The following is a 26,321-nucleotide window of genomic DNA, read 5'->3' on the forward strand; positions in this document are numbered from 1 at the left end:
AAAATGAAGATGTCTCGACCCTGGGAGCTGCGAAAGAGCCGCACGGGCTGCGGCGCTGCCAGGGCTGCCTTGGCTGGGTCTCGGCCAGCGCCTGGGCTGTGGCGCTCAGCGGTGGCGCTGGTGGCTTTTGGTGGTGCCAGCGAGTCGGTCCACAAGCCCCTTCGGAGGCTGTTTAGGGAAGGGTTAAGACGCCATGGGGGTTGCCGGCGTGGGATGTGTGAGATGGTGGCTTGGTGCCAGCGATGGGCCTAGGTAATGGCAGCTGATGGCACAGGCGCTCGATTAATTATCGGCTGGCACTCGCTGAGCTCAGCTGCGCCGTAGCGTGGCACCGGCAAAGCCCCGTCCTCCTGCGGCATGACAAAGTGCCCGTGGGGGAGTCATCCTGGACGGGAGGCGGTGCAGTGCGAGGGGGGGCAGGCGGTCCCCCCAGCCCTCCGTGGCCTCGCGCACGCGGCCAGCGGTGCGGCTCGGCTGGGGCTCGTTGCTTCGCCGCGGTTGGTCCAGGTCTGAGTGTCAAAAATCAATCCGCTTTGCTGGCGCTTTGGGGTCAGAAGCAGAGGTTTGGCTGGTGCCCCCAGCGCCCCCGTCTTGATCGGGGTTTAATTAACCTGTCAGCGCCGGGCGGCCGAACAAAGGGCCGCGGGGGCTGCCCCCCCCCCCCCCCCGGCACCGTGGGCAAGAGCGTGTCTCCTGTGCAATGGAAATAAAAAATGCATCTTCCCTTCCATGGAGGAAAATTACCCAGGCGAGACGGTGGCCTCTGCTATTGCACTGCCCGGCGCGCGTTTGCGTCCGGCCGCGGTGCCCCGTCCTGCAGCAGAGCATCGCTGCTCTCTGCGGTCCTGCGGCTGGGAGAGGCGTCAGCACAGCGAGCGCTGGGCCGGGGATGCCCACGGCGTCCCTGCACTGCCCGGCAGCCGCCCTAGTTGTGCTCAGAGAGGTAGGCGGGGAGGAAAAACCGGAGTGGTGATAAATAATTCGAGAAAATGCAAATTGCACCCTTGGAGAAGGAGCGGCCCACGACCACGCAGGAGGAAGCTGTGAGCTGAATAGTATCAAAACAGGGTGACAAGTGAAAAAGGAGCTGTCGGGGGAAGCAATAACAAGCCAGGCCCCCCCCGCCGGGGCCGGCTGTGCGTGGGAGGTGTTGCTTGCGAGACGGTGCTGGCGGCCGCTCTCCTGGCACAGCCCCGGGAAAGCCCCCGGATAGCGAGGGAAGCGGCAGGACAAAAACACCGTGCTCAGCACCGTTGGGCGGACGGCCCCCCGGCCGGGCGTCCCCGCCGTCACCGTGCCCGCTTGTCCGCGGCGGCCGTCGTCCGCGCGGCTCCGGATACCGGGCCCCCTCGCGCCGCCCTACAAAGACCCCTCTGTGCGGGACGGAGCGAGGCAGCGCGGGGCCGGGGGGAGCCGGGCCGCGACGTGGCCCCCCGAATACCAATAAGCGGTGTGTGTGGGGGGGTCTTTGCCCAGGCGGCTGGGCCGAGGCCGGGCGCGCGGCGGGGGGATGGCGAGGGGGCCGCCTGGGCCCCGGCGGGTGTCTGCGGCGGAGGGGGGGGAGGCGGCGGCGCGGCCCCCGGGAACAAAGAGTCAGTGTGGCTGGTGACAGCTCTAAGGAGACGCCGGGAAACAAATGCGCTGCTAATAGGTGGGGAGGTTACCTAGGAAAAGATGCTGCCGGGAGAGCTGGCAGCCGGCCCCGGCGGCGGCGGGCCGGCGGGGACCCCCGTCCAAAACCCGAGGCGTCTCCGCACCAGTGCTGCTCCGGGCCGGTGCCCACGGCGGGCAGCACGGCAGTGGGCTGCAGTCCCCAGCCCCGTGTTTTCCTTCAGGACAGGAAAAGCTGGATTAATTTTTAGTGCTCCCGAGGGAGCCGTTTGTAACCGAAGACGTCTCTCCGGCTTGTTTGCTGTAAGACGGGAGACGGGCAGCAGCGGTGGCGGGTCGAGGTGGTTTCCCAGCCCCCCGCTCTCCCCCGCGGGAGGAAGCGGCCGGGGCAGGGGCACTCCAGAGCAACCAGGTTGCTCCAGCTTCTTGGAGGCCCCCGGTGCACGGAGAGGGCACTCAATGTGCCTGGCCCTGCAGGAAAGCGGAAGAGCCGGAGCTGCATCCAGGGCAGGGACGAGACCCAGGAGTCCCGGCCCTCCGTGCCCGGAGCCTCCCAGCCCTGAGCACGGTGCTCAAAGGGGCTCTTGTCTGCACCAGGGCTGGCTCCGAGCCCCACAGGTGGGGGGGTGCCCCCCGCCCCAGTCCCCCCCTCCCCCGACCTGGGATGCTTTTTCCCAGGGGCCATGGCTACGTGACGCAGGCCTGCGGGTCGCCCGGGCAACAGGGCTGGGATGCGGGCTGGGGCCGGCCCCATCAGGGGACCTGCCCCGGGGCACTTGCCCTGGGCTCCCCACGGCTGGGGGGGGACCGCTTGCCGCAGGCCGCCACGTCCCCGGTGGCTGAAGCCTGGGTGCCACCCGGGGTATCCAAGAGAGCACCAGGGCCCTCTCCTGGCATCGAGGTTTTGCCCATCACCCTGCATCCCGGCTGCACCGAGAGGAAAATCCTGCCCCGAGCTGCGCACAGCGACCGCAGGGATGCTGCAAAGCATCGTGGCGAGAGAGCGATTACTGCTGCTGCTGTTAATTACTAATCACCCGAGCAGGCTGCTGCTGGGATGGAGCGGGGGCAGCGCGGGGCAGGGGGGGCTTTGCAGGACTGGCCGCCGGGGGGGGGGGGGGGTCCGCGGGGCGGCACTCCGAGCAGAGGCATTTCCTCCTGTCCTGCTCCGGCTCGCTTGCTCTCTTCCCCACGGGCGCAGCGCGTTGCTCATTCCTGCATCCTGCGATTTCACAGCATCCCCACAGCCGGGTGCTAATGAGATTAGACCCGCGCTATAAGATGTCTCTCTCTATCCTTTGCCATCCAATTACGCAGCCCGCATGGTATCCGATTGCCTGCGAGCAGGGAGGACCGCGGCTGCTGTGCTGGGAGGCTGCAGCTGGCCTCTCCGGGTATCAGCCCCGCCGTGCTGAGTGCGTTGCTTTCTTCTCTTTCTTTCTTTCCTTTTTTTTTTTTTTCCCTTGGCTTTGAGCTGCTTCGTTTGGCTTTTTCATTGCTTCTCGACGTGGCGGCTGGGCAGAATTTGTTTAAATTAGCTGCTTGAATGGCAGCATTTGTGTGCATTGGGGGGGCGCGCCCAGACAGCCCCCGAAGGGATGAGGGGGATTAAAGGTGCCTAATGGGTTCCAGATGGGTGTCCAGCACCAGGAAACGCCGCCGCGGCCCCAGCCCTGGCCGGGGGCGGCTGGTGAGGCACTCGGCCCCACGGCTCTGTCCCTCCCCGGCTCGGCCCCAGCCACGGCTGGGGTGTGCGTGCCACGATGTGGCACTTTTCCATGCATTTCCATCACCTCGAGTGTGCCGGGGAGGCTGTTCACCCCCGTGGCGCCGGGGCCGAGCGAGGGGCCACGGCGCTGCAGCCCTCTGCCCTGGTGGCAGCCGGCGGCTCTGCCTCCAGCTCGACATCGAGCGCAGTGAAAATAACGATAGGGGTGGCAATCAGCGAGGAATTACAGGATAATTAATGCCAATCCGCATGGAAAATTGCTCTCGTCAAACAAACCCGATATCATTTTTTATGATGAGCTGACAAATTGGTTTATAGCAGTGACTGCGCTGACATGATATACCAAGACTCCCGCAAGTCGTCTTGCTCTTGCCTGGAGGATGCTGTGATGGAAACATTAATATTCTGGAAAAAAAACCAGGGTAGCATTTCAGGTGGTCTGCTTCCCTGCTAGACATCATGTATGGGGAGTGCCGGCTCCGCGGGCCGTCTGAAATGCCCATGCGGGGAAGCAGCCTGGCACGGGGTTGCGCAGCCGGCGGCGAAATGTAGGTCAGGGCAGCGAGGTGGGCAGCAAGGACACTGCTCTGGGACGCGGGGTCGGGAGAGGTGGAGGAATGAGAAGGCTCTCGGCAAGGAAGCGCAGGGATAACCGAAGGTCAGGAAAAGCTGCCTGGAAGTGCAGAAATTAAAGCGCTCGCTCAGTTTAGTTTCTGCAGGAGGAGGTTGGGGGGGGTGATCGCAGTCACTGCATACCTGTGCGGGGAGAAGCCTGGCTGTAGGCACCTCATTAATTTTGTTTAAAAAAAAAAAAAAAAGGCATAAAATGATTCCCTAGCTGGAGGCTGAAACCAGATGAATTCAGACTAGAAATGAATTTGGCGGAGCTAGCAGTGCACGTGTGTGCACGCATGTGCGTGCGCCCCATTCGTGGGGCAGCGTGCGCGGGCATGTGTGCAAATGCGCGTGTGCGCTCGCTGCACGTTGACCCCTGCTCCCCCGGTTGTAGGCATTTCTTTGCATGCTCTGGGGATCTTTGTGCTCCTGTCCTTGGAGCCTGCTGCTGCCGGGGTTGGGTTTTGTGGGTTTGCTTTTCTTCTTTTTTATTTCCAGCCTCTTTAACAAAGACACCTATTCTCCCCTCGCGCCCCGGGGATTTGCACAGCAAGCTCACCCTCGCCGTGGCAGGGGACCGGCCCGCGCCACCGGCGAGAGGAAGCACGCACAAAACGCGGTGCGCGGCTCTTTTGTGTCGCCTTTGCAGCGCTGCCGCACAGGGAGCTGCACCGGCCACCCACCGAAGCTGCAGGGCTGAGGTGCCCGCGGACACTGGCTTGCGGGTCGGCAGCGGCAGCGGTGGTGATGCTCCTCGTGCCACCGAGGCCATGCGGGCTGCTTTGTGCTCGGCAGCGGGGAATTCAGCAGGCGGGAGGTTGTCATATTCCCGTGGCAGCCAAAAAGCCCCCTCGCAGCCCCGCCGCAGCGCGCTGGGGGATCCTGCCGCAGCAGCCCGCGCTGGCGGCTTTTAGCATGCTAATGACCCTCTCAAGGGCAGGAGTGGCTCCGTGTAAAACCCGTGTTCAGTCGTCGGTCATGGACATTTGCTCGGAGACACAGTGTTAAATATTTATCCTGCCCGCCCCCTCTCCTCCCCAGCGTGCATTAACAATAGCGATCGCGCCTTGCCCCTTCCCCCCGCCCAGGAACATGTGGCTCCCAGACCAGGACAGCTAACGTTATCGTTTGTACCTGTGAATTATTGATGAGGTATAAGATAGTTCTTGCAGGGGGAAAAAATAATAATAAGGAGAGGGAGAGGCTGTTTGCAGCCTGGCGGGGCAGCCGCAGCCACAGCCCGTCCCCCCGGGGCGAAGGGGCCGCACGGTCAGCTGGCCGGCAAGGCTGGTTGTGTGCCAGGGGGCTGAGGCCGGGGAGGGCACCAAGAGAGAAGCACGCGGGTCAGGCTCCGAAGATGGCAGCATTTTTGGTAATTTTAATTGCACGCTGCAGCAACGGTGCTGCTCCCCGTCTCCGGTTTCGGGCTTGCTCTCAGCCTCGCCTCGTCGCGGTGTCCCCGGGGTTGGTGTGCCCAAGGGCACATTTCTGGGTGAGGGACCTCGCAGCGGTCTTTCCCCCAGCCCCGAAAGGTGGGCTTGGGGGAGCCGGGCTGCTGGCGGGGCCACGTCCCTCGCAGGCGCTGCTGGGGCGCCGCTCTTCCAGGTGCGCTCGTGCACGGGTGGATCGATGCCGGCATGAAAGCCTCTGGGAGTGCAGGCAGCCATCCCTCCCGCTCACCTTCCTGCTCCCCGCTTGCCTCGAGTCGTGCAGCAGACACAGGCCGGGCCACTCGGATATTAACTTTGAAGTGCCGATTTCAAACGCTCGCTGTCTCCTCATCGCCGCTTGCCCGTGTGATGCCAGGAGCAGAGAGCGGCAGGAGCACCAGGCACATGAAACGCTTCCCAGTTCAAAGCCCGGCACTGCGTCTCCCGCCTTCGCAGCGTAGGAAGTTTGCAGGCAATTACCCAGCGCTGCTCCCTGCCTTCGCTCCCGGCCCATCCTCTTGCAAGCCTCTTGCTCTGCACCTTGCTTTTTGCAGAGGAGTCTGGCTACAAGCTGCATCCATCTGGGCTTCTGCCTGTGCTGCCTGCGGAGGTCCGAGCTTTCTGTGCACGGGGCAAGGCGAAGCAGCTGTGCTTCGGCCTCTGTCGGAGAGGAGGAAGAGCCCAGATGAGGGAGGCTGGGGCACTGCCGGCTGCTCCCGCAGGAGCCAGAGCAGCTCCGGGGCTGGAGGGCTCTGGGTGCGCACAGGGGGTCCTTGTGCGCCATGCAAGCCGGAGACGAGCCCACATGTGAACTCGGCTTCACAAGACATCAAATACATGGCGCTCGGATGGAAATTGCCTCTCGCGGCGCCTTTCTTCTGGCATGGAGCAGCTCCCGCTATCCCCCTGCGGCCTCACCGCCTCGGCGGGTGGATGGGCTGATAACATGGAAAGGCATCTGTTCCTCTCCGAGCCACAGTGGCCGGGATCTCGTCTCCAGGCTTGCAGACAATTTGCATTAACATTCGCTTAACTAACGCGGAGCCCTCTCGCAGCCCAGCCGCCTCCGCTGCAGCGATCGCGGCGGCTCGCGGGGGCCACGGTCCCGGCAGAGGCGTTTCTGGGCTGCCTCCTTTGTGCTCTGCAAAGCTCAAACCCTCCTAAAAAGCTCTGCTGGAAGAATGGGCCCTTCTCCCGATTTACATGAAAAGATGTCCCGGATTTCTTCCCAGCCGGGAAGACGCATTGTTCCCTGGCAGGATTTCGGTGGGGGAGCTGGCTAATTTGCAGTATTTTACATATCTAATATGTTGTCAGAAATGCTTTTAAATCCCTATAATATTTAATTAGGAGACAGCTTTTGGCATATTAGGCAGGAATGGGGCTGCCTAATTAGTTGTTGGCGATTCCATACCCGTGCACATAATTAAGTTAGGTAAAAGCTGGAGGCGAGATCCCATGTACCCAAGGCTCCCTGGCCGCCCGTCTCCGGCAGCCTGCTCGCATGCGCCCGCGCGGGGATCGTCCCCTGCCGGAGCTGCAGCCAGGACCCCACTGCTAGGAGGTTTCATCCCCCCTTTAATCTTGGAGGTTGGCAGCCAGGGAGCCGATAATGATGAAGGAGTGTAAGTGTCAGCAGGATACCAGCTTCAATCAGACCTGTTAAAAATAAGCCTGCTAGGCCCACGTGGTCAGGGGCAATGAGGCTCAGCGGCATCTCCTCTCGCTGGGTCCTAGAGCTCCTGCGCGGCTGGCGCGGCATGATCCTACGCGATGCGGAGGAGCCGTGTGCCATGAAAGCAGCCTTGCTGGAGACTGCCTGCAGTACCGCAAACCAGCTCTAACACGTGTCTTTTCTTGGGGCTCTCCAAGAGCTGAACACCCTGGCATAGTGCGGGTGATGGTGGTGAGGCTGAGGGTGCTCGTGCTCTTTGCAGAAGAGCAGTTATTTGTGTTTAGCTGGTTGGGATACCCCCCAAATGCTACGCCTGTGTGTTGGACCTGGAAGGAGCAAGGTCTTGCAGAGACACTGAGAGATGCACGTAGTTGCATCTACCTTCTGGGAACTGCACAGCCTCTGCTTTTCAGCTCTTTGTAGGGTCGTCACGAGGCAACTTTGGGCGCACGGTCAGGTGGTGCCTGCCGTTCAGGCAGGTCTGCAGGGCCGTGCCCCATCTCCGAGCCAGGTCACAGACCCGGCAGATGAACCTCAAGTGAAGCGCGTTTGGAACGGAGATGGGACATGTCATGCACTGTTAACCTCAAAGACCATTAGCCTTGGAACAACGTACAAAGGGACATGGAGAAACCGCGTGGCTTTGAGCTTTTATGAGAAGGTTGAAGGTCTCCGCGAGGCCCCCCAGGCGATGGAGCGGGAGGTGGCACCGGACGGGCTCACCGCTCCTGCAGGGCTCACCGGGCCTCCATCGGCGGAAATGCGTGAGGAGCATCTGGGCATGTTTCTGGCATCTCATTTCTGTTTCCCTGAACAAGACGTAGAGGTCACCTCCCGGAGCATGCAAGGCTCGTGGGTGGGAGCGTTTTGTAACCGTGGGGGCTGCAGCTGTGCTAACGGCCTGGAGGCTTCTCGAGCCTCGCGGTGTGTTTTCGTGCCAGGGGCTCTTCGAGGAGCTCTTGCACAGGGGGAGGCCGGTGCAGAGCTGTGGGCTGTGGTGCAGCTCTCCTGGCCCGGTGGCATGGCCGTGACCGAGTGCTGCTTCCCCAAACCGGCTCGGCAGCAATGTCACCGGGGCCTGGGCAGCCCCGGCTTGGGCACAGCCTTGCAGCGGGGTTTTGCTGCTCTCACAGCAGGCTTTGTCCTGGCTTCGGTTGTGCCACGTGGGATGGAGTCTCTATGCATCTGTTGGGTTTTCGCTCCCGTGCGCCCCTGCGCTTGGATCCCCTGCTCAGGCAGCCTCACACTCTGCCCTGTTTTCGCCCTCCTTTCCCATCGGACCTTCTCCCATCGGGGATGTTTCCTTCCAGTCCCAGCCCTGTGTAAGGTCCCATCTCTTTTTCCAGCTGCTGAGCTTGATTTGAGATGTCCTGCTGGTTGTGCCCTGGCTGCCAGCAGGGACGGAGGCTGTTCAGTCCCTGCCCGTTTTGCAGCACAGAGTGACCTTGCATCCCACCGCCGGCTCTGTAGATGCTCCCTGGTGCTTTCAGGAAACCAGAATATAAGATACCGCCTCTGCTGGGACACGAGTTTTTGCCCACCTTAGCACCAGGGCTGAGTGTGAGGAGCCTGAAGAACGCTTGGTCAGGCCAGGGCATCTCATCGCATAACTCCCTCTGGCTCCTGCAGAGTTCAGCGCTGGTTCAGAGCATCCTCCAGACCAGTGGGAGCCTGCTCTAGCCCTTCCCAGTGCTGGGACCTGGGTTTGGAGTTACTACCGAGTCATGGTCCCTGCGTCCCTGGGGCGCAGGAGCTCGGCAGAGCGAGGCCCCTTGCAGCCTCGCGCCTTGGATTGCCGGACTGCGCGAGTGCAGGGACAGGCAGGCTGCAATTCGCAGCTTGGCTCAGCCTCATTCGCACCTCAGAGCGCTCCAGCAGGGCCGGCAGGACGGCTTCACACTTATTAGCAATTAAAAGCCTCAGAGCCGGGGTGTCAATTAGCTGGGAGCTCCGCAGTGCCGCCCGCCCAGGGGATGAGTCTGCTAACGAGAGCTGCAGCCAGCTCCCCGCAGGGCTCGGCGCTGCCCAGCAGAGGAGCTTATTTGCTTTTTCATTTGCACCTCGGCTGGGTGCTGCTGCGTGGAGCCGGGGCGGCTTTGCTGGCGTGAGCCGCCGGGCAGGGAGCGCCGGCCGCATGCCGGGGGATGCAAGGCGTCGTGGCGCTGCGGGCTCCTGCTGCCCGCCTGCTCAGCCCGCCGCGGCCTGGAGCCGCTTGGCATAGGGTCGGGACTAACCGATACAGGTGCAGGGCCAGAAGCAAAAACACGAAAGGAGGGAGGAGAACAAGCTCGCTGGACGCCGCGGTGAAAGCAGGGATGGAGGGAGGTGGGAGGCCTCACTTTGGGAGATGCAGCTGAGCCACCAGCTGGGTCCGCGCAGTGCCTCAGCTCCCGCTCACCGCGGGACTGGGAGGCCCTGACCCAGGCAGGGCCGTTTGGGTGTAATTTAATACCCGGTGTCCGGTCGAGATGCCTGTCGGAGGGTGTGAGCGCTCACCCAGCCCAGCCTTTCCCGCAGCCAAGGCGGCAGCAGGCACAAAGGGGCGGCGCAGGGAGGGGGCGGCGCCGGGCACCCAGGGCGCGCAGCTTGTTATTTCACTTGTGCTTCCATTAAAGCTGCTGCTTTTAACTTGTTTCAGCCTCTGAAGAGGCTCCAGGGTGGGTGGCAGATGCTTTCTTCCCCCTCCGCCTCCCTCCCATCCTCCCCTCTTTTCCGCCGCCAGCTCCTCTTGTTACCACAACACGGTCCCTCCCGCGGAGGCAGGATCCCGTTGCTCCGGCTTTGCAGCGCGGCTCCCGGCGGGAGCTGCAGCGGAGCCACGGCGCCAAGTTTGCTCTCGTGCAAACGCCCTCGCCACGCGGGTGATGCCTGTGCCGCCTCAGGGCGGCAGGGCACTGCGCGAGGCCGTTCACCGCGGGGCGTTCGCCCGTCCCCAGCGCCCGCTGTCTGGGTGGGGGCGGTTTCTTCGGCTGCGGACCGCGGCGGCACCCAGCACGCTGCGGCACCAGGAGCCAGGAGCATAATGAGCTCTTAATAGTCCAATTATGCCCCATCGATTTACTCAGCACGTAATTGTCGGCGGCAGGGGCTGCCTGGCGAAGCCCGGCAGCCAGCTGTTCGCCTGCGAGGGGGCAGGAGGAGCCCCCGCTTGAGCATCCCCCGGCCGCGGGAGGAGCGGAGTGGCAGGCAGAGATTGGAGCGGGCCCCCTGCGGCACCGGGCCAGCCCTGGGTTTGCACGGCTCAGGTGTGTGCCAGAGCGGTGCCGTGGATGCAGCTGGGCCCTGGATGCCGCAGCAAGCCCGAGAGGTGCGGGAGGGTCCCGCTCGCGGGGCCGCGTCGCCGGCAGCCACCGGTGCGGAGCCAGCGCTGGCGCAGGGCGCCGACACGCGGGCTGCCCAGCGGGGCCTCGCGGCTGGCAGGCACCGGGGGGCTCGGCGGGGCCGGGGCCAGCGCCGCTGGGAAGCAATTGCCTCCCCACTGCGGCCGGCCCTAATCCCCTGGCGGCGCGTGAGGAGCCGGCTCTGCAAACAAGGCTCAATCAGGTTAAAGTGTGAAGTCGGGATTAGCCGAGAGAATGAGAGCGTGGTAATAGCCCGGCCGTCCCCGCCTGGCCGCCGGGCGCCCGCCTTCCCTCCCGCTGAGCTCCCACCGTGGAGATTAAGGCTGCCGGGGTTTGTTCGCCTGAGTGGGCTCCCCACTGGGAAGCAATGTCAAACAGTTTTGCTCGGGCGCCCCGCTAAGCGGCGGGCAGGGCCGCGCGCCGGGGGGTTGGCTCCCGCCGCCGAGCCCCTGCCAGCCGCGGCGGCGGCCTCGTGCGTGCGCCGGGGCAAGGTGGCCTCCCACGCTGCTGCGGCCTCCGAAATCCCCGCCTTCCCCACGGTCAGCGCTGCAAGCTGGCAAAACGTTTGCGCGTGGAGGGCTGCGCCGGGGTGCCGAAAGCCGCGTGGCGAGCAGAGCCGTGCCATCTGCTGTTGCTTCAGTGCCGAAGTGTAAAGCAAACATAGCTGGGAGCGATGAAACACCAGGAGGGAAGAGGCCGTGCCTTGTTCTGGCGCCGGGGCCCGAGGATCCCGCGGGCAGAGCATGTGTTTGGCCTGTTGTCGTCAGCTGTGCGACCGTGCCGGAAAGGCAAACGCGGCGCCGGGGCCTTGCTGAAACCTCCCCATCCAGCGTCTGTCCCTCTTGGCTCCAGTACCCCGAGTGGCAGCGCTTCATCGGTGCCTGTCACAAAAAAGCTGTGAAGAGGAGAAGCCTCGCAAAATCGCTTGCAGCCTTCTAGCGGCGTTTCCCGCTCGAGCTGTAAGTGAGCAGCTTGCAGACAGATGCCTGGATTTGCTCCCCGGGCGCGCTGGGACTCCCAGTACCGCGTGTGGAGGAGCAGGAGCCACGTTTCCTCTGGGGGCAAAATGCTGCGGAGCAGGGCTGCGTGGCCAGGGTCAGGCGAGGCGGGGCAGGCCGGCGTGCTGGGTGCCCCCGTCGGCGCTGCTGGCCGGACCCCACTGCAGCTGCTTTCCCATTGCAGGACGGGCAGCGGCAAAAGGGGAGCGCAAGGCATTGAATGCATTGCAAGGAAGAGCGGTGGGCTTAATCCGGGGGGGTTTTCTGGATGAAAAACCTAGAAAAGTTCTGCCAAAGCTGAGCAGAGCGTGGGGTTGTTTGCAAGGGGACGAGAGGAGCGGGGGGCTGCCACAGCGCCAGGGAAGCTGGGCAGTGCCGCCACGTGGGTAGCGCGGAAACTGCATGCCACCGGCTGCAGGCTCGCAGCCCCTGCGTGCGGCTGCTGCAGCCCGGCCGGGGCCTGCGGGGGCTCCGCAGCACCATCCCGGGGAGCCCGGGCTGCTGCAGGGCCAGCATCTCCCTTCTCCACCCCGGGAGGACACAGGCGTCCCAGCGGAGGTGCTGGTCCCGGCGGTGCCCGGTTCCCTGGAAAGACCCCGCAGCAGCGCAAGGTGCCGCAGGGGCCGCCGAAACGCATGCCGACGGGCAGCTCGCTGCGGCTGGGGTGGGCTGAGCCGGGCAGCCTGGACCCCACGCCGTCGCAACGAGGTGCTCGACGTTAACACCAGCCGGGGTGTGGGGGGGACCCAACCCGGCGCCGCAGGGGCAGCTGGCTGCACGGAAGGTGCCGCGGCGGTAAAGTAATTAATGACCCAATTATTTGTGCCCTCTAAAGCACAGGGCAGCCTCTGTGGGAGCAACTGCTAGAGCCACTAAGTGTAATTACCAATTAATCAGCGGGGACCTGTAATTATCGCAGCCATGGGGTGTTTAAGCACTGAGGGCTGCGGTTGCCAAATTACGGTTTCCCAAGGGCCCTCGGGTATGCAGCGAGCGCCAGCGCCGCACAGCACCGGGGTGAGCCTGCGCGCCCCGCGCTGGGGCCAGCCGCCCCCCAGGGCGCCGCGCTTCCCGGGCACTGCTCATTTTGCCTCCTGCTTCCCCAGGGACCTGAGCGAGAACTTCATCCAGGCCATCCCCAGGAAAGCTTTCCGTGGGGCCACCGACCTCAAGAACCTGTGAGTCACGGCCGGGCTGGGCCTGGGCGTCTGGGCTCGGGTTCGGAGGCGGGAGGCGCATGGAGCCGGCTGCTCTCCGCCCCAGCTCTCCCAGTAACGCTCCCTCCTTTCTCCCACAGGCAACTGGACAAGAACCAGATCAGCTGCATTGAGGATGGGGCTTTCCGTGCCCTGCGGGGGCTGGAGGTCCTGTAAGTGGGCTGGGGCTGGCTGGAGCCTCCAGCGAGCCCCACGGAGGGATGCGGGTGCCCCCGGGTGCTCCGCGCATGCCGAGGCGCCGCAGGGACATCCCACCATCGCCAGGTCTCTGCCTGGCGCTGAGGAGAGGCCGGGCTGGGGTCTGGCACCAGGCGCCGCCGGGGCTGAGCAGAGTCCCCGGGGGCTTCGGGGAGAGCCTCTTCTCCCGACACTCCTGCAGGGCTGTGCTCCGGGCCTGATCCTGCCCCACAGGCCCGCCTGACTGCACGGATGTGTGCGGGAGGGGAAAAGCTTGCAAGTGGCAGCAACAACTGCCTGGGCACTTGGGTGCAAGTTGCCATCTGGCCCTGCTCAAGGGGTGGATGCGTGCCGCTGCTCCCGGGGCTGGCGTGTCTGGGTGGTGTCACACTCCTGTTGCAGTCTGGCTGCCCTGACCTGCTCCCTCTGCCTTCCCGCAGGACCCTCAATAACAACAACATCACTTCCATCCCCGTGTCCAGCTTCAACCACATGCCCAAGCTGCGGACGTTGTGAGTGCCGGCGGGGTGTGGGGCGCGGTGGGGGACGCGGCGGGATGCCCAGGAGCCCCGGCAGCCCCCTGCTCCCTGGGCCGGCGGTTCAGTCGTGCTGCGGCGGCAGGGGAGGGGGCACAGCCCTGCAGGCTAGCGGAGGAGGATCAGACCCGTCCCCGAGTGCTGCCAAGCAAGGTGGACTTGGCAGCACATGCAGATGCGCTCAGGCTCCCCATGGCCCCTTCTCCGGCGTAGCATGACCCTCTCCTCCCTCCGCTACACCCCTTTGCGTGTCACCACCCTTCGGGATGGGCCAGATGAGGCCCCGGGGATTTGGGGCGGCCAGAGAGCAGGGCGGGGGGCAGCCCCATCCCGTGGCCACTGACGGCCCTGTCTGCCCGCAGCCGCCTGCACTCCAACCACCTCTTCTGCGACTGCCACTTGGCCTGGCTCTCGCAGTGGCTTCGCCAGCGCCCCACCGTCGGGCTCTTCACCCAGTGCGCCGGCCCGGCCCAGCTCCGCGGCCTCAACGTGGCCGAGATCCAGAAGAACGAGTTCAGTTGCTCCGGTGAGGGGGGCAGGGACATTGCGGGGGGCAAAATCTCTGCAGTTGACTCAGCTCACGTCCGCTCACAGCTCAGAGCCAGGCTCTGATGCCTGCCTGGTGCAGGGACGTCGCCACCCCAGTGTCTGCGCTGAGGGGTGCATCTACCTGTGCCCCTGGAGCTGCGTTGGGTCGGGGCACACCGGGGCCATCCGCACTGCCACACGCGCCCGCTCAGCTTGGCACGTGGCTGTGACCAAGGTCCCTTCGCTGTTTCCATGCTGGCTGCTTCCCGGCAGGACAAGCGGACACGGCGCATGCCCAGCTCTGCAGCTTGTCGTCTGGCTCCTGCCCGGCCATGTGCACCTGCAGCAATGGCATCGTGGACTGTCGGGGCAAGGGGCTCACGGCCATCCCCGCCAACCTGCCCGAGACCATGACGGAGATGTGAGTAGGGGCCCAGGCTGGCACGGCGCCACGGGGCCGGGGCAGCCCCTCGCTCTGGCAGCTCGGCTCCTCCGCCGGCCGTGATGCACGTGCTGCGCGCAGCCCTGTGGCTCAGCCCCAGCCCCGCGGCTGCCCGCTGGGGCAGCAGGCTGTGCCCTCCCCACATCCCGCCCGGATTGAGCCCTGGATTTAGCTGCATTAAAAATGTAAATAGAGAAATAATCTCCTTAGGGGAATCCAATTACGGTGCAAAGCCTCCGCTGGGATGTTGCACATCCAGAGCGTGTCCGAGGCGGCGGGCGCCCCCAGACCAGGGCACTGGCAGGGAGGAGGCATCCCCCAGCCCTCCGGCGCTGCCCCCACCTGTGACAACCCCCTGACCACAAGCTGATCCGGGAGGGGTGATTTGGTGCCTTGCAGCCCCTAGCCCTCCTTCCAGCCCCACTGTGCCCACCCATGGGGCACCAGGGGCTCAGCCAGCCCTACCGCCCTCACCTACTCCCCTTCTCGTTGCAGCCGCCTGGAGCTGAACGGCATCAAGTCCATCCCGCCCGGTGCCTTCTCCCCCTACAAGAAGCTGCGGAGGATGTGAGTGCGCTGCCCTCGCCCCACGGCCCCCCTGCTCTGTGCGGGCACAGGGCTCAGGGCGCCTTCTCCCTTCGGCTTTCAGAGACCTGAGCAACAACCAGATCTCGGAGATCGCTCCCGACGCCTTCCAGGGGCTGCGCTCGCTGAACTCGCTGTAAGTGGCGGCGCCGGGGGGTGCGGGGAGCCTTGCATCCCTGGCTGGGGGGCAACGGCCCCCTCACACCCACCTTCCTCCTGCAGGGTGCTGTACGGCAACAAGATCGCGGAGCTCCCTCGGGGTGTCTTTGGGGGCCTCTTCGCCCTGCAGCTGCTGTAAGGCTCTGTGGGGCACTTCGGGGGGCAGTGGGGCCGAGCCCCCCCGTGCCTGCTGCCCCACGGCGCTCCTCCCCCCCCCCCCAGGCTGCTCAACGCCAACAAGATCAACTGCGTGCGGGCGGACGCCTTCCAGGACCTGCAGAACCTCTCACTGCTCTCGCTCTACGACAACAAGATCCAGAGCCTGGCCAAGGGCACCTTCAGCTCCCTGCGGGCCATCCAGACCCTGTGAGTGCCGGGGGCGTCTGTGGGGCGTCCGCTGCGGAGCTGGGTGGCGGGACGTGCCGTCCGCCCCAGGCTGCCGGCCCCACCATCACCCGCTGCCCCCCGGCGCAGGCATCTGGCCCAAAACCCCTTTGTCTGCGACTGCAACCTCAAGTGGCTGGCGGACTTCCTGCGCGCCAACCCCGTGGAGACCAGCGGCGCCCGCTGCGCCAGCCCCCGCCGCCTCGCCAACAAGCGCATCGGCCAGATCAAGAGCAAGAAGTTTCGCTGCTCAGGTGAGAGCCATCCCTGTCCCCGCCGTGGCCGCTCCAGGAGGGTTCGCCAGGGCACAGCCCCCAACCACCCCGCTCCTGTGCCCCGTCCGCTTGCCCACGGCTGTCCGGAGAGCTTAAGCATGGGATTTGGGGGTGGAAATTGTGTACTGGATGGTGCTTACATGCTTTTCTTCCTGCAGCCAAAGAGCAGTATTTCATCCCAGGTAAGAGGACAAGCTGCATGTGCGTGCATGCTTGCGTGTGTGTGTGCATGCGTGCGTGGGGCCCTTCCTGGCAGCTTGCCTGCGGCAATGCTCGTACAAGAGCTCCGTGAGGCCGCGTTTCCAAAATTCCCGGCTGCTGCGGTAACAAACCGCTGGGTGCTGGGACCCGGTGCAGCCTCTGGTGCTGCCCGGATGGCTCGGGCGGCGGGTGGGAGCGGCGGTGGGCAGCGGTGCCCACCCTGGCCTTGCCGCGGCGCAGGGACGGAGGATTACCAGCTGAACAGTGAGTGCAACAGCGACGTCGGCTGCCCCCCCAAGTGCCGCTGCGAGGCCGGCGTGGTCGAGTGCTCCAACCTGAAGCTCACCAAGATCCCTGAGCGCATCCCGCAGTCCACGGCCGAGCTGTGAGGGCCTCGGCCGCCCCCGGCCCCGCTCCCGCCCCCGGCCCCGCTCCCTTGCCCCCGGCATGCGCCTGCCTCCGCTCGCTGCCTCTGCGGCCGGAGCGGCTCCGGCGCTCGCGCTTGCTTTGCAGCCATCTCCTGAGCTCTTCTCTCCACTGCCCGCCCCAGGCGCCTGAACAACAATGAAATCTCTGTCCTGGAGGCCACGGGGATCTTCAAGAAACTCCCGCACCTGAAGAAGATGTGAGTATCGGGCACGCGGCTGTGCCGGGAGCACGTGAGGGCGGCCGGTGCCAGCCCGCCGCTTTGCCCTCTCCCCAGCAACCTCAGCAACAACAAGGTGTCGGAGATCGAGGACGGGGCATTCGAGGGGGCCGCGTCCGTCAGCGAGTTGCACCTGACCGTCAACCAGCTGGAGTCGGTGCGCAGCGGCATGTTTCGGGGCCTGGACGGGCTGAGGACCCTGTGAGTCTGCGCCCTCCGTCCCGGGGCCACCCACAGGCACGGGGACCGCGATGTCCCTGCTCCTGCCTCCCTTGCCCCTATCCAAGCCACCGGGCTGATGCTGTTTGCATCACTGAGGGTGCAGCTCGGGAGCACCTTCCCCATCCCCAGGCTGTATCCGGAGCCCGAGGCTCTGGGGAAAGGGCTCGTTTTTGCAGGGTGCAGCTGCAGCCCTGGGAGCCCGGCTCAGGCTTTTCCTGGCAGGACCCACCGGGTCTGGCCTGAGTTGGGCTTGCAGGGGTGAATTTTCTCAGTGATGCCCTGAGCTAAGCCCCCTGCCCTCCCCTCGTCTGCAGGATGCTGAGGAACAACCGCATCAGCTGCATCCACAATGACAGCTTCACGGGGCTGCGCAACGTGCGCCTGCTCTCGCTGTATGACAACCAGATCAGCACCATCGCGCCGGGCGCCTTCGACACACTGCAGGCCCTCTCCACGCTGTATGTTGGGGCCGGGAGCGTGGGAGTCCCCCAGGGGCCGGCAGCCGCTCTGAGCATGCAGTCACCTGCAGTTTTAAAGCAATTTTTAAGCAATTTTTGCTGCCGGCCCGGTTGGAGGGGGTGGTGGAGGGGGGCAGTTTCCACCTCCCATCGTCCCCCCTTCTTCTGGTGCATGCTGCACTGGTGGCTTGGTGGTCCCGTGTGCGCTGGCAGCTCTGGGCTGGCCCGGGACACTGGTGATGCCCTCGCGCTGCCTCCCGTGTGCGCAGGAACCTGCTCGCCAACCCCTTCAACTGCAACTGCCGGCTGGCCTGGCTGGGCGACTGGCTGCGCAAGAGGAAGATCGTGACGGGGAACCCGCGGTGCCAGCACCCCCCCTTCCTCCGGCAGATCCCGCTGCAGGACGTGGCCTTCCCTGACTTCAGGTGTGAGGAAGGTAACTCACGGGCCCCACAGAGCTGGGCTGCTCCCCCCGGGTCGGCACCGCGCTCGGCATCGCCCTCCCCTAACGGAGCCGCCCCCATGCAGACAGCGGAGGCTGCCCCTGCTCACCGGCGTGCTCCCCCCGCGATGGGGACAAGCTCGCGCTGGCAAACCCTGCGGCCCGAGCGCTGCCAGGGGCCGAGCCGTAGGGAAACCCGCTCCGGCTTGGCGCTGCTGCTTTCACGTGTCGGAGCCGGGCAGACGGAGGAGGCGGGGAGCGTGCACGTTTCGAGAAAAGCCTTTTTTTAATCCAGAACAGATTTTGAGCCCTGGCAAATATTTACAAACAAACCCTCGTTTCTTCTGCTTTCCCTCCTCCGACACGTCAAAGACTGAAGGGTTGCATCCTGCGCCTCGCCTGGCGGGGCGAGCTAGCATACGGCCGTGCTGGGGACGCCTCTCCCGCAGCAGCCCAGCGCCGGAGAGGGTGCGATGCTTGTCCCCCCGGCGGCTCGGCGCAGGCCCCTCTTGCCCACATCACCTCTTCGGAGGTGGTTAAAGGAGTCATTTCAGGAGTTGCAGTCCCAGGCTGGCCACAGGTCCCGGCCCCTTTTCTTTGCAGTCCCCCATGGATGCACTTTTGCCTGAAAAGGGTAAAAAGCAGAGCAGCCTCGAGCTGGCCGGCGGCCTCCATCATGGTGAGGGGGCAGCTTGTGGGGCCGAGAGCGCCATGCGTCAGCCTGGGGCCATCCCCCGTGGGTGCACCCCCTGCTTTGGGGGATGAGGGGTGATCAGCACCGCGCAGGCACTGAGTTTGGGGTTGCACGCTGCAGGAGGCTGAGCCCTGGCCGCTCAGCGCCCCGCTGTCCCCCGTGCAGGCCAGGAGGAGCCCGGCTGCGTCCCGCGGCCCCAGTGCCCACAGGAGTGCACCTGCCTCGACACGGTGGTCCGCTGCAGCAACAAGCACCTCCGCACCCTGCCCAAGGGCATCCCCAAGAACGTCACCGAGCTGTGAGTGGCACGCGGGCGTCGTGGCTCTGCGTGACTCTGGATGCGCGGGACCGCCGTTCCCGTCGCCGGGCTGCAAAAGGGGCTCTGCGCCCTGCTGCAATGGGGACGGCAGCCAAGCCGGCGTGGGGGGCGGGCGGGGTGGCTCCCCTGCGGGGCCCTGTGCCGGCAGCGCGTTGCAAGCACCGGCTGTGCACTTGCATATGTATAACGCCCCCTCCCTCCCCGGCTGTGTCTCGCACGCCCCCCCTCTCTGCAGCCCCCCTCGCTCGCACGTGCCTGGCGAGCGGTTGCAGCCGCCCACGCTCGCGTCGGCTGCAGGAGTGCAGCACGTGGCTGGCGGCACGTGCACATGCTGCCGCGGGGAGGCTGCCCCCGGAGAGCCGCGTGCGGGAGGCACAGGCGTGCTGCCGCGCTGGGACGCTGCCTTGCACACCAGCGAAGGGCTCCCCGCGCCGGCCAGAGGGGGCCCATAGACGCTCCTTGCGGCCCCAAGTCCCTGGGGGTCTCTGCAGGAGAAACAGGAGGGCGGGAGGAGGGACCTTGTGTTTCGCAGCCCCCCCAAGGTGCTTTCGTTCTCCCTCGCAGCTACCTAGATGGAAACCAGTTCACCCAGGTGCCCGGACAGCTCTCCACCTTCAAGTATCTGCAGCTTGTGTGAGCAGCCGGGAGCAGGAGGCCAGCAGCCGGCCATGCCGCGGGCGAGGACGGGTGACCCCCAGGACGGGCTGGCACAGCTGGGAGCGGTGCTCAGCCCCCAGCACGCTCACGTCCCAGCCAGGGCCCCGCTGGTGCTGGACATGGTGTGACAGCGGTGTTACTGCCCTGATCTTGGCAGCCCCTCTTGAGCCCGATCATTTCCCCAGGGTGGTGGACATCTCGGTTTGTGCATGGGTGCACCAGGGATGCTGTGACACCTAAGGCACAGCAGAAGGTCACCTTCCCTATCTGCTCCTAGGTGACCCCAGGCCACTTACTTTCGGCGTTTCTGTGGTCGCTGGCTACTCCCGCTAGCACAGATGCTGCATCTTTGCTCCCTTACCCCAGAGCATGGTGCTGAGCTCCAGGGAGGGGTCTAGGCCCTCCAGTGCCCCGTGCTGTGGGACTGGCGCCAGTGCCCGCGGCAGGGCAATCCCAGGGCCCTTGCACCCTGCTGCCGTCACGGGCGGGCGGGCAGCGAGAGGGGATGAGGTGCAGCCAGCTGCGATCCCCCAGCGTTTGTGTTTTCCAGCGACCTGAGCAACAACAAGATCAGCTCCCTGAGCAACTCCTCCTTCACCAACATGAGCCAGCTCACCACCCTGTGAGTGCGGGCTGCGGGGCACGCCGTGTGGGCTGCTGCGTCTCCTGGCTGCTGGGGGGGGGGTTGAGGGGACCTGAAGACCAGGGGGTGCTGGGGACACCAGGATCTCGCCCGCCTGGGTGAAGCCGTGTCTCAAGGTGCTGCTGATGTGTGGGATGCAGTGGGGCAGGACACGGGCCAGGTGGCTGGCGGGGTGGGCTCCCCGCGGCAGTGCCCGCGACACTGTTGCCTCCTCCTTCCCCTCCGCAGGATCCTCAGCTACAACTCCCTGCAGTGCATCCCTCCGCTGGCCTTCGAGGGCCTCCGCTCGCTGCGGCTGCTGTAAGTGCCCGCTGCGGCCCTGCTCCCCACTCGGCCTCCCGGCAGCAGCGACGGGGCGGCAGGGTCTGGACCCATGGGGCTGGTGCCAGGGGCCGCAGGCACGGGGCGCAGGGACCCCAGCCTGCCGCTGTCCTGGCCGCCCATCAGGGATCTGCTGGGATCGCAGGGCCTTCTCTTCCCTGCAGGTCTCTCCATGGCAATGACATCTCCAGCCTCCCCGAGGGCATCTTCGCGGACGTCACCTCCCTGTCCCACCTGTGAGTGTCTCCTGCGCCCCAGGTCTGGGCTGAACACAGGCTGGGGAGACCTTTAAAAAGCATTGGCGGTGTTTCACCCCCTCATGGTCCTGCCAGCCCGTGGCCACAGCTGAGCTTTGCAGTGAAGAAGGCATTAAATACTGTGGCCCTTCACATCAGCCCCTGAGCTCGTCTCTGTTTCGTGGCGGAGCAGAAGCCTTGGCTGTGTCCTGACCCGTCCCAGCGTCTCCGAGCCCCATCCCCTCCTTGGGGAGCCTGGGTGGCCGCTGCAGTTTTGCCCTTCGTCCCCCACAGGGCCATTGGGGCCAACCCGCTGTACTGCAGCTGCAACCTCCGCTGGCTCTCCAGCTGGGTCAAGACGGGCTACAAGGAGCCCGGCATCGCCCGCTGCGCCGGGCCCCCCGACATGGAAGGCAAGCTGCTGCTCACCACCCCGGCCAAGAAGTTCGAGTGCCAAGGTGAGAAGCGCCCGCTCCAGCCGTGCCCTCCTTCCCGCTGCCCCCACCCTGCCCATGGCGGTGGGAGGATGCTCCAGGAGCCCGCGTGCCCCGGTGCAGGTGGGGGCCCCAACGGATGCCCACGCCACGTCACATTCTCAGCGCATGTCCCCAAACCTCTGGCTGTCCCCTCATACCCGGCCCCTCCGTGGGGGCTCGGGGGGCTGCTCCTGAACGCGGTCCTCGTCCGCGGCCGCCCCCCACTTCGCTCACGGCTCCACGCCCCGCAGGCCCACCGGCCCTGAGCGTCCAGGCCAAGTGCAACCCCTGCCTCTCCAGCCCCTGCCAGAACCAGGGCACCTGCCACAATGACCTGCTCAATGGCTACCGCTGCGCCTGCCCCGGTGGCTACGAGGTAGCGAGGGTCCCGGGGGGCTGGTGCCCTCCCCGCACAGGGGAGGGGTGCAAAGGGGGGCTCGGCCCTGCAGCACCCTGCGGGCTGGGCTCACCTGGGGGGATGTGTGGGGCCAGCGGGGCACAGTGCCCTGCCGCCCTCCCGTCTCCCTCTGGTTCCTTCCCCAGGGCAGGGACTGCGAAGTGGCTCTCGACAGCTGCTCCAGCAACCCTTGCGCCAACAGTGGGACCTGCCAGCCCCAGCAGGGCGAAGGAACCGGCTTCAGGTGAGCGCTGCCCCGGGAACCCCAAAACCTGGCTGCTCAGGCAGTGGCATGGAGCCACTGCGCCCCAGGATGGGGCCGGGGGGTGCTGCCGCTCACCGCGGGGCTGCCGTGCCCCCACGCTGCCCAGAGCCCCGGAGGCCTTTCTGGGAAACCGGACGCAATTAGTGGCTGAAAATAAATGCCAGGCTGCAGGCGAGGAGCCGGGATGCGCGCAGCATCCCCGTGCTAAATGGCCTCTCAGCCCGTCGCCTTGGCAACCCAGCATCCTTCCCCGGCGCCTGGGGCTGTGCGGGGGCTGCCGCCCCAGCCAGACGCTTCCCCCCTCCCTTGGCACTTGCTTCTGCATGCACAGCCCAGGGGCAGCCGGGGGGGTGCAAAGAAAGTGCCCCCCCCCCCCCCGGTGCTGCCCCACGCATGTGGGGCTGCCCGCTCTGATGCGCGCCCCTGCGGCCAGGTGCCTGTGCGCGGCGGGCTTCGAGGGCCCGAGCTGCCGCGCCGCCAGCGACCCCTGCACAGAGCACCGCTGCGAGAACGGCGGCTCCTGCCTGCCCGCCGCCGCCAGCTACACCTGCCTCTGCCCTGCCCGCTACGCAGGTACCGCCCGGGGGGCACGCGCCTCCGCCGCCTCTCCTCTCTCAGCACAGCGGCAGGGGGCCTGGGCCGTCCCACGGTGCTGCGGGCGATGCGCCCAGGCTGCGGCCGGGACCGGATCCGGTACGCTCTGTCACCCACTTTCCTGTCCCGCAGGGGATTTCTGCGAGCAGCCGCCAGATTTCTGCTCGGCCGAGCTCAGCCCGTGCCAGCATGGCTCCCGGTGCATCTCCACCCGGCAAGGCCCCCAGTGAGTGCCGCTCCACCGGGCTGGTCCCCCCCGCCGCCCGGGGTGGTGACCTGGCTTTTGGGGGCTGCAGCTTGTGAGCCAGCAAGGGGGCCCGGGGTGGCGTGGGGGCCGCCGCAGGGAGCAGCCCTCCGGCCGCGGCGCTTAGCGCCCATCCTGCCCGCAGGTGCAAGTGTGCCCCCGGCTACGTGGGCACCAACTGCAGCGAGGACTTTGATGACTGCCAGGACCACCGGTGCCAGAACAACGCTCGCTGCGTGGACGAGGTGAACGGCTACTCCTGCCTCTGCGCCGAGGGCTACAGGTACAGCTATGGGTCACTGTGCAGAGGGGAGCAGTCACTGCTATTGCAACTGTTATGGGTCACTGTGCAGAAGGGAGCCTGAGCAATGCTACTGGTGCCTGGGCGCTGCAGGGTGCCCCGAAATGCCTGGGTGCAGCCAGGCCAGATGCATTGCTCTCCCCGCCGGAGGGGCGGCGCGGGGGGGGGGCACCCCACGGCCCTGCTCGGCGTGCTGCCCCGATGCTCCCCTCCACCCCGCAGCGGCCAGCTGTGCGAGATGCCGCCCCGCGCCACTGGGCAGCCCAGCCCCTGCGAGCGGGCCGAGTGCCAGAACGGCGCCCAGTGCGTGGAGCTGGGCGCCCGTGCCCTGTGCCGGTGCCTGCCCGGCTTCGGCGGCCCCAAGTGCGAGAAGCTGCTGAGCGTCAACTTTGTGGACCGCGACACGTACCTGCAGTTCACCGACCTGCAGGACTGGCCCCACGCCAACATCACCCTGCAGGTGAGGGTGCGGGGCCGAGCCAGGGTGCTGCGGCCCTGGGGCTGGCGGGCTCGGGCCGCCGGCGGGTGGGTGAGCGGGCTGGCATGGGACGGGGGGCTCCCTCCTCTCCTGCCACCAGGTCTCCACGGCAGAAGGCAACGGGATCCTGCTGTACAATGGGGACAGCGACCACATGGCCGTGGAGCTGTACCAGGGCCACGTGAGGGTCAGCTACGACCCCGGCACCCACCCCAGCTCAGCCATCTACAGGTATCTCTGCTGGGGCACTGTGGTGCTGGGTGTTTTGCTCCCCAAGCCCCACCTTGCATGGAGCCGACCCATCCCCGCCGCAGGGGGAGCTCTGGGGGGTCCCACGGGCTCTCCATGGGGTGGGAGGGGACCACAGCGGTGGGGGCCACCACCGTGACGGAGCCCTCCCCCCCAGCGCTGAGACCATTAACGACGGGCAGTTCCACACCGTGGAGCTGGTGACCTTTGACCAGATGGTGAACCTCTCCATTGACGGTGGCAGCCCCATGACCATGGACAACTTCGGCAAGCACTACACGCTCAACAGTGAGGCCCCGCTCTACGTGGGAGGTAGGGCCCGCAGAGGGCTGTGGCAGAGGCTGTGGCAGCCCCTTCCCTGGCACAGCGTGCTGACGGCCCCCGCTCTCTGCCAGGGATGCCTGTGGACGTGAACTCGGCTGCCTTCCGCCTCTGGCAGCTCCTCAACGGCACCAGCTTCCACGGGTGCATCCGCAACCTCTACATCAACAACGAGCTGCAGGACTTCACCAAGACGCGGATGACGCCGGGGGTGGTGCCGGGCTGCGAGCCCTGCCGCAAGCTCTACTGCCTGCACGGCATCTGCCAGCCCGCCGGCACCCAGGGCCCCGTGTGCCACTGTGAGCCCGGCTGGGCCGGGCCCCACTGCGACCAGCCCCGCGACAGCCCCTGCCAGGGGCACAAGTGAGTGTGAGCCCCATAGCGACCCACCTGCCCCATTGAATGCCCTACACTGGTCTACTTGCCGCAGTGGATGCCCTACAGCGACCCATTCGCCCCATTGGCTGGCCTGCATGACCCATTCGCCCCATTGGCTGGCCAACATGACCCGTTCGCCCCATTGGCTGGCCTGCATGACCCCATTCACCCCATTGGCTGCCCCGCTGCGAGTCATTTGCCCCATTGACTGCCCCACAGTGACCTCGCTAGAGCAATGACCGTGCCCCATTGGTTGCCCTGCAGCAATGGCCCTGGCCCATTGGCTGTCCCATAGTGACTGCCCCGCCTCATTGGCTCACTGATCGCCCCTTCTGATTGGCTGCACCTCCTCAAGCTCATTGGCTGTCCCACAGCAACTACCTCACCCAGCTGGCTCATTGGCTGCCCCTCCTCATTGGCTGCCCCTCATCACCCGCCCCTCATCCCTGGCTGCCCTCATTGGCCACCCTCTCAGCTCCTGCCTCTTCATTGGCTGCCACGCTTGTGGGCTGCCCTGTGACACCCCATTGGCTGTCCCTCCTCACCGCCTTCCCCTCCCGTTGGCTGCCAGGCTCCCTGCCAGGGCCGGGCCGTGGTGCTGGCTGGTGGTGCCGGGCTGTGCCAGTGCCGTGCCGGTGCTGTGCCAGGCTGTGCCGGAGCTGGGCTGTGCCACAGCTCTGCCGGCGGTGCTGGAGCTGGACTCTGCCAGTCCAGTGCTGTGCCAGCGGTGCCAGGCTGTGCCGTGCCGCTGCAATGCTGTGCCGGGCTGTGCCGGCGGTGCCGAGCTGTGCCATGCTGGTGCAATGCCGTGCCGGTGCAATGCCCTGCCAGGCTGTGCCGTGCTGGAGGTGCTGAGCTGTGCCATGCTGCTGCAATGCCATTGCTGGTGCAATGCTGTGCTGGGCTGTGCCGTGCCGGGCAGTGCTGGGCTGGCGGTGCCATGCCCATTGGTGCCGGTGCCAGCGCTGCAGCGCGCCGTGCCGGTGCCAGGGCCGTGCCGGCGGGCAGCTGACGGCGTGGGGTGCCCGCAGGTGCGTGCATGGGCTGTGCCTGCCCCTCGACGCCCTCTCCTACAGCTGCCAGTGCCACGAGGGCTTCCAGGGCGCCCTGTGCAACCAGCCGGCGGAGCCGCCCGACCCCTGCCGCCGCCAGCCCTGCGTCCACGGGCGCTGCCGCCTCGGCCCCGACGGCGAGGCGGCCTGCGAGTGCCACGGCGGCTACACTGGCGCCCTGTGTGACCGAGGTAGGGGGAGGCGGCGGGGCGGCGGCGGGGCGGCGGCGGGGGGGGCGGCGGCGCCGCGGGGCCCCGGCTGAGCCGCCGCTGTCCCGCAGAGCCCGAGTGCCGGGGGGTGCCGGTGCGGGACTTCCACCAGGTGCAGCGGGGCTACGCCATCTGCCAGACCACGCGGCCTGTGGCCTGGGTGGAGTGCCGGGGGGCCTGCAGCGGCCCCACGGCGGGCTGCTGCACCGGCCTGCGCCTCAAGCGGAGGAAGTACGCCTTCGAGTGCAGCAATGGCGCGTCCTTCGTGCAGGAGGTGGAGAAGCCCAGCAAGTGCGGCTGCAGCCAGTGCCTGTGACCGCCGAGCCCCCAGCGGGCCCGGCCCCGCGCAGCCGCCATCGCCGACGACCGCGGAGGGCCGCCGGGGACCCCCCCACCACCGCCAGGACCTCCCCTTCCCTCGTGGCGCTGCTGCCCAGGGTGCTCACGGAGCCCGGCCGCATCTCTCGGAGGAGCCCGGCTGGCCTCACGGCACAGCCCGGACGAGGGTAGAGCTGTTGCGTCTAGAGGGTTGGAAAAGAAAAAGGAAAAACAAAAAAAAACAAAAAAACCCCAAGCAAACGTGTAGATAGAGAATTTTTTTTAAGAAATGCAGCTACGCAGATGTACTTATGCAAGGTGGGGGCACGGTGGCGCCTGCCCTGCCCCCTCCTTGGCCCCTGGCTTCGGCTCTGCTCACTCCCCTGCGGCGCCCGTGGAAGGGAGCGCATGCACCCAGCCGGCCCTTGCCGGCCCCTGGGGCCGGACCGGAGCGGCCTGACGGCGGTGGTGGGGCCCGGGGCATCCCTATGGAAAGGC

The 26,321-nt window shown here is 66.2% G+C and overlaps 1 protein-coding gene across 3 annotated transcripts in view; it reads left to right on the forward strand.

Annotated features, from left to right (window-relative positions):
- SLIT1 (slit guidance ligand 1) overlaps positions 1-26,084 on the forward strand; it is a 34,846-nt gene extending 8,762 nt beyond the window's left edge. The window contains exons 5-37 of one of the 3 annotated variants that reach the window (XM_064514110.1): positions 12,506-12,577; positions 12,697-12,768; positions 13,234-13,305; positions 13,692-13,855; positions 14,131-14,278; positions 14,795-14,866; positions 14,949-15,020; positions 15,107-15,178; positions 15,266-15,409; positions 15,518-15,681; positions 15,861-15,884; positions 16,144-16,288; positions 16,454-16,528; positions 16,607-16,750; positions 17,086-17,229; positions 17,499-17,665; positions 18,531-18,663; positions 19,249-19,317; positions 19,892-19,963; positions 20,213-20,284; positions 20,470-20,541; positions 20,836-20,999; positions 21,269-21,393; positions 21,561-21,658; positions 22,113-22,252; positions 22,406-22,499; positions 22,663-22,800; positions 23,041-23,278; positions 23,397-23,527; positions 23,703-23,857; positions 23,941-24,229; positions 25,321-25,487; positions 25,577-25,924. In XM_064514110.1, coding sequence (XP_064370180.1) covers positions 12,506-12,577; positions 12,697-12,768; positions 13,234-13,305; positions 13,692-13,855; positions 14,131-14,278; positions 14,795-14,866; positions 14,949-15,020; positions 15,107-15,178; positions 15,266-15,409; positions 15,518-15,681; positions 15,861-15,884; positions 16,144-16,288; positions 16,454-16,528; positions 16,607-16,750; positions 17,086-17,229; positions 17,499-17,665; positions 18,531-18,663; positions 19,249-19,317; positions 19,892-19,963; positions 20,213-20,284; positions 20,470-20,541; positions 20,836-20,999; positions 21,269-21,393; positions 21,561-21,658; positions 22,113-22,252; positions 22,406-22,499; positions 22,663-22,800; positions 23,041-23,278; positions 23,397-23,527; positions 23,703-23,857; positions 23,941-24,229; positions 25,321-25,487; positions 25,577-25,821 — 4,153 coding nt within the window. In that variant the 3' untranslated portion in view covers positions 25,822-25,924. Of the gene's footprint in view, positions 1-12,505; positions 12,578-12,696; positions 12,769-13,233; positions 13,306-13,691; positions 13,856-14,130; positions 14,279-14,794; positions 14,867-14,948; positions 15,021-15,106; positions 15,179-15,265; positions 15,410-15,517; positions 15,682-15,860; positions 15,885-16,143; positions 16,289-16,453; positions 16,529-16,606; positions 16,751-17,085; positions 17,230-17,498; positions 17,666-18,530; positions 18,664-19,248; positions 19,318-19,891; positions 19,964-20,212; positions 20,285-20,469; positions 20,542-20,835; positions 21,000-21,268; positions 21,394-21,560; positions 21,659-22,112; positions 22,253-22,405; positions 22,500-22,662; positions 22,801-23,040; positions 23,279-23,396; positions 23,528-23,702; positions 23,858-23,940; positions 24,230-25,275; positions 25,488-25,576 lie in introns of all 3 variants that reach the window. The other 2 variants (XM_064514109.1, XM_064514108.1) reach the window with 2 other exon arrangements.
- Positions 26,085-26,321: the final 237 nt, after the last annotated feature.

This window comes from Dromaius novaehollandiae, chromosome 6 (assembly GCF_036370855.1).
Source record: "Dromaius novaehollandiae isolate bDroNov1 chromosome 6, bDroNov1.hap1, whole genome shotgun sequence".
Taxonomy (NCBI): domain Eukaryota; kingdom Metazoa; phylum Chordata; class Aves; order Casuariiformes; family Dromaiidae; genus Dromaius; species Dromaius novaehollandiae.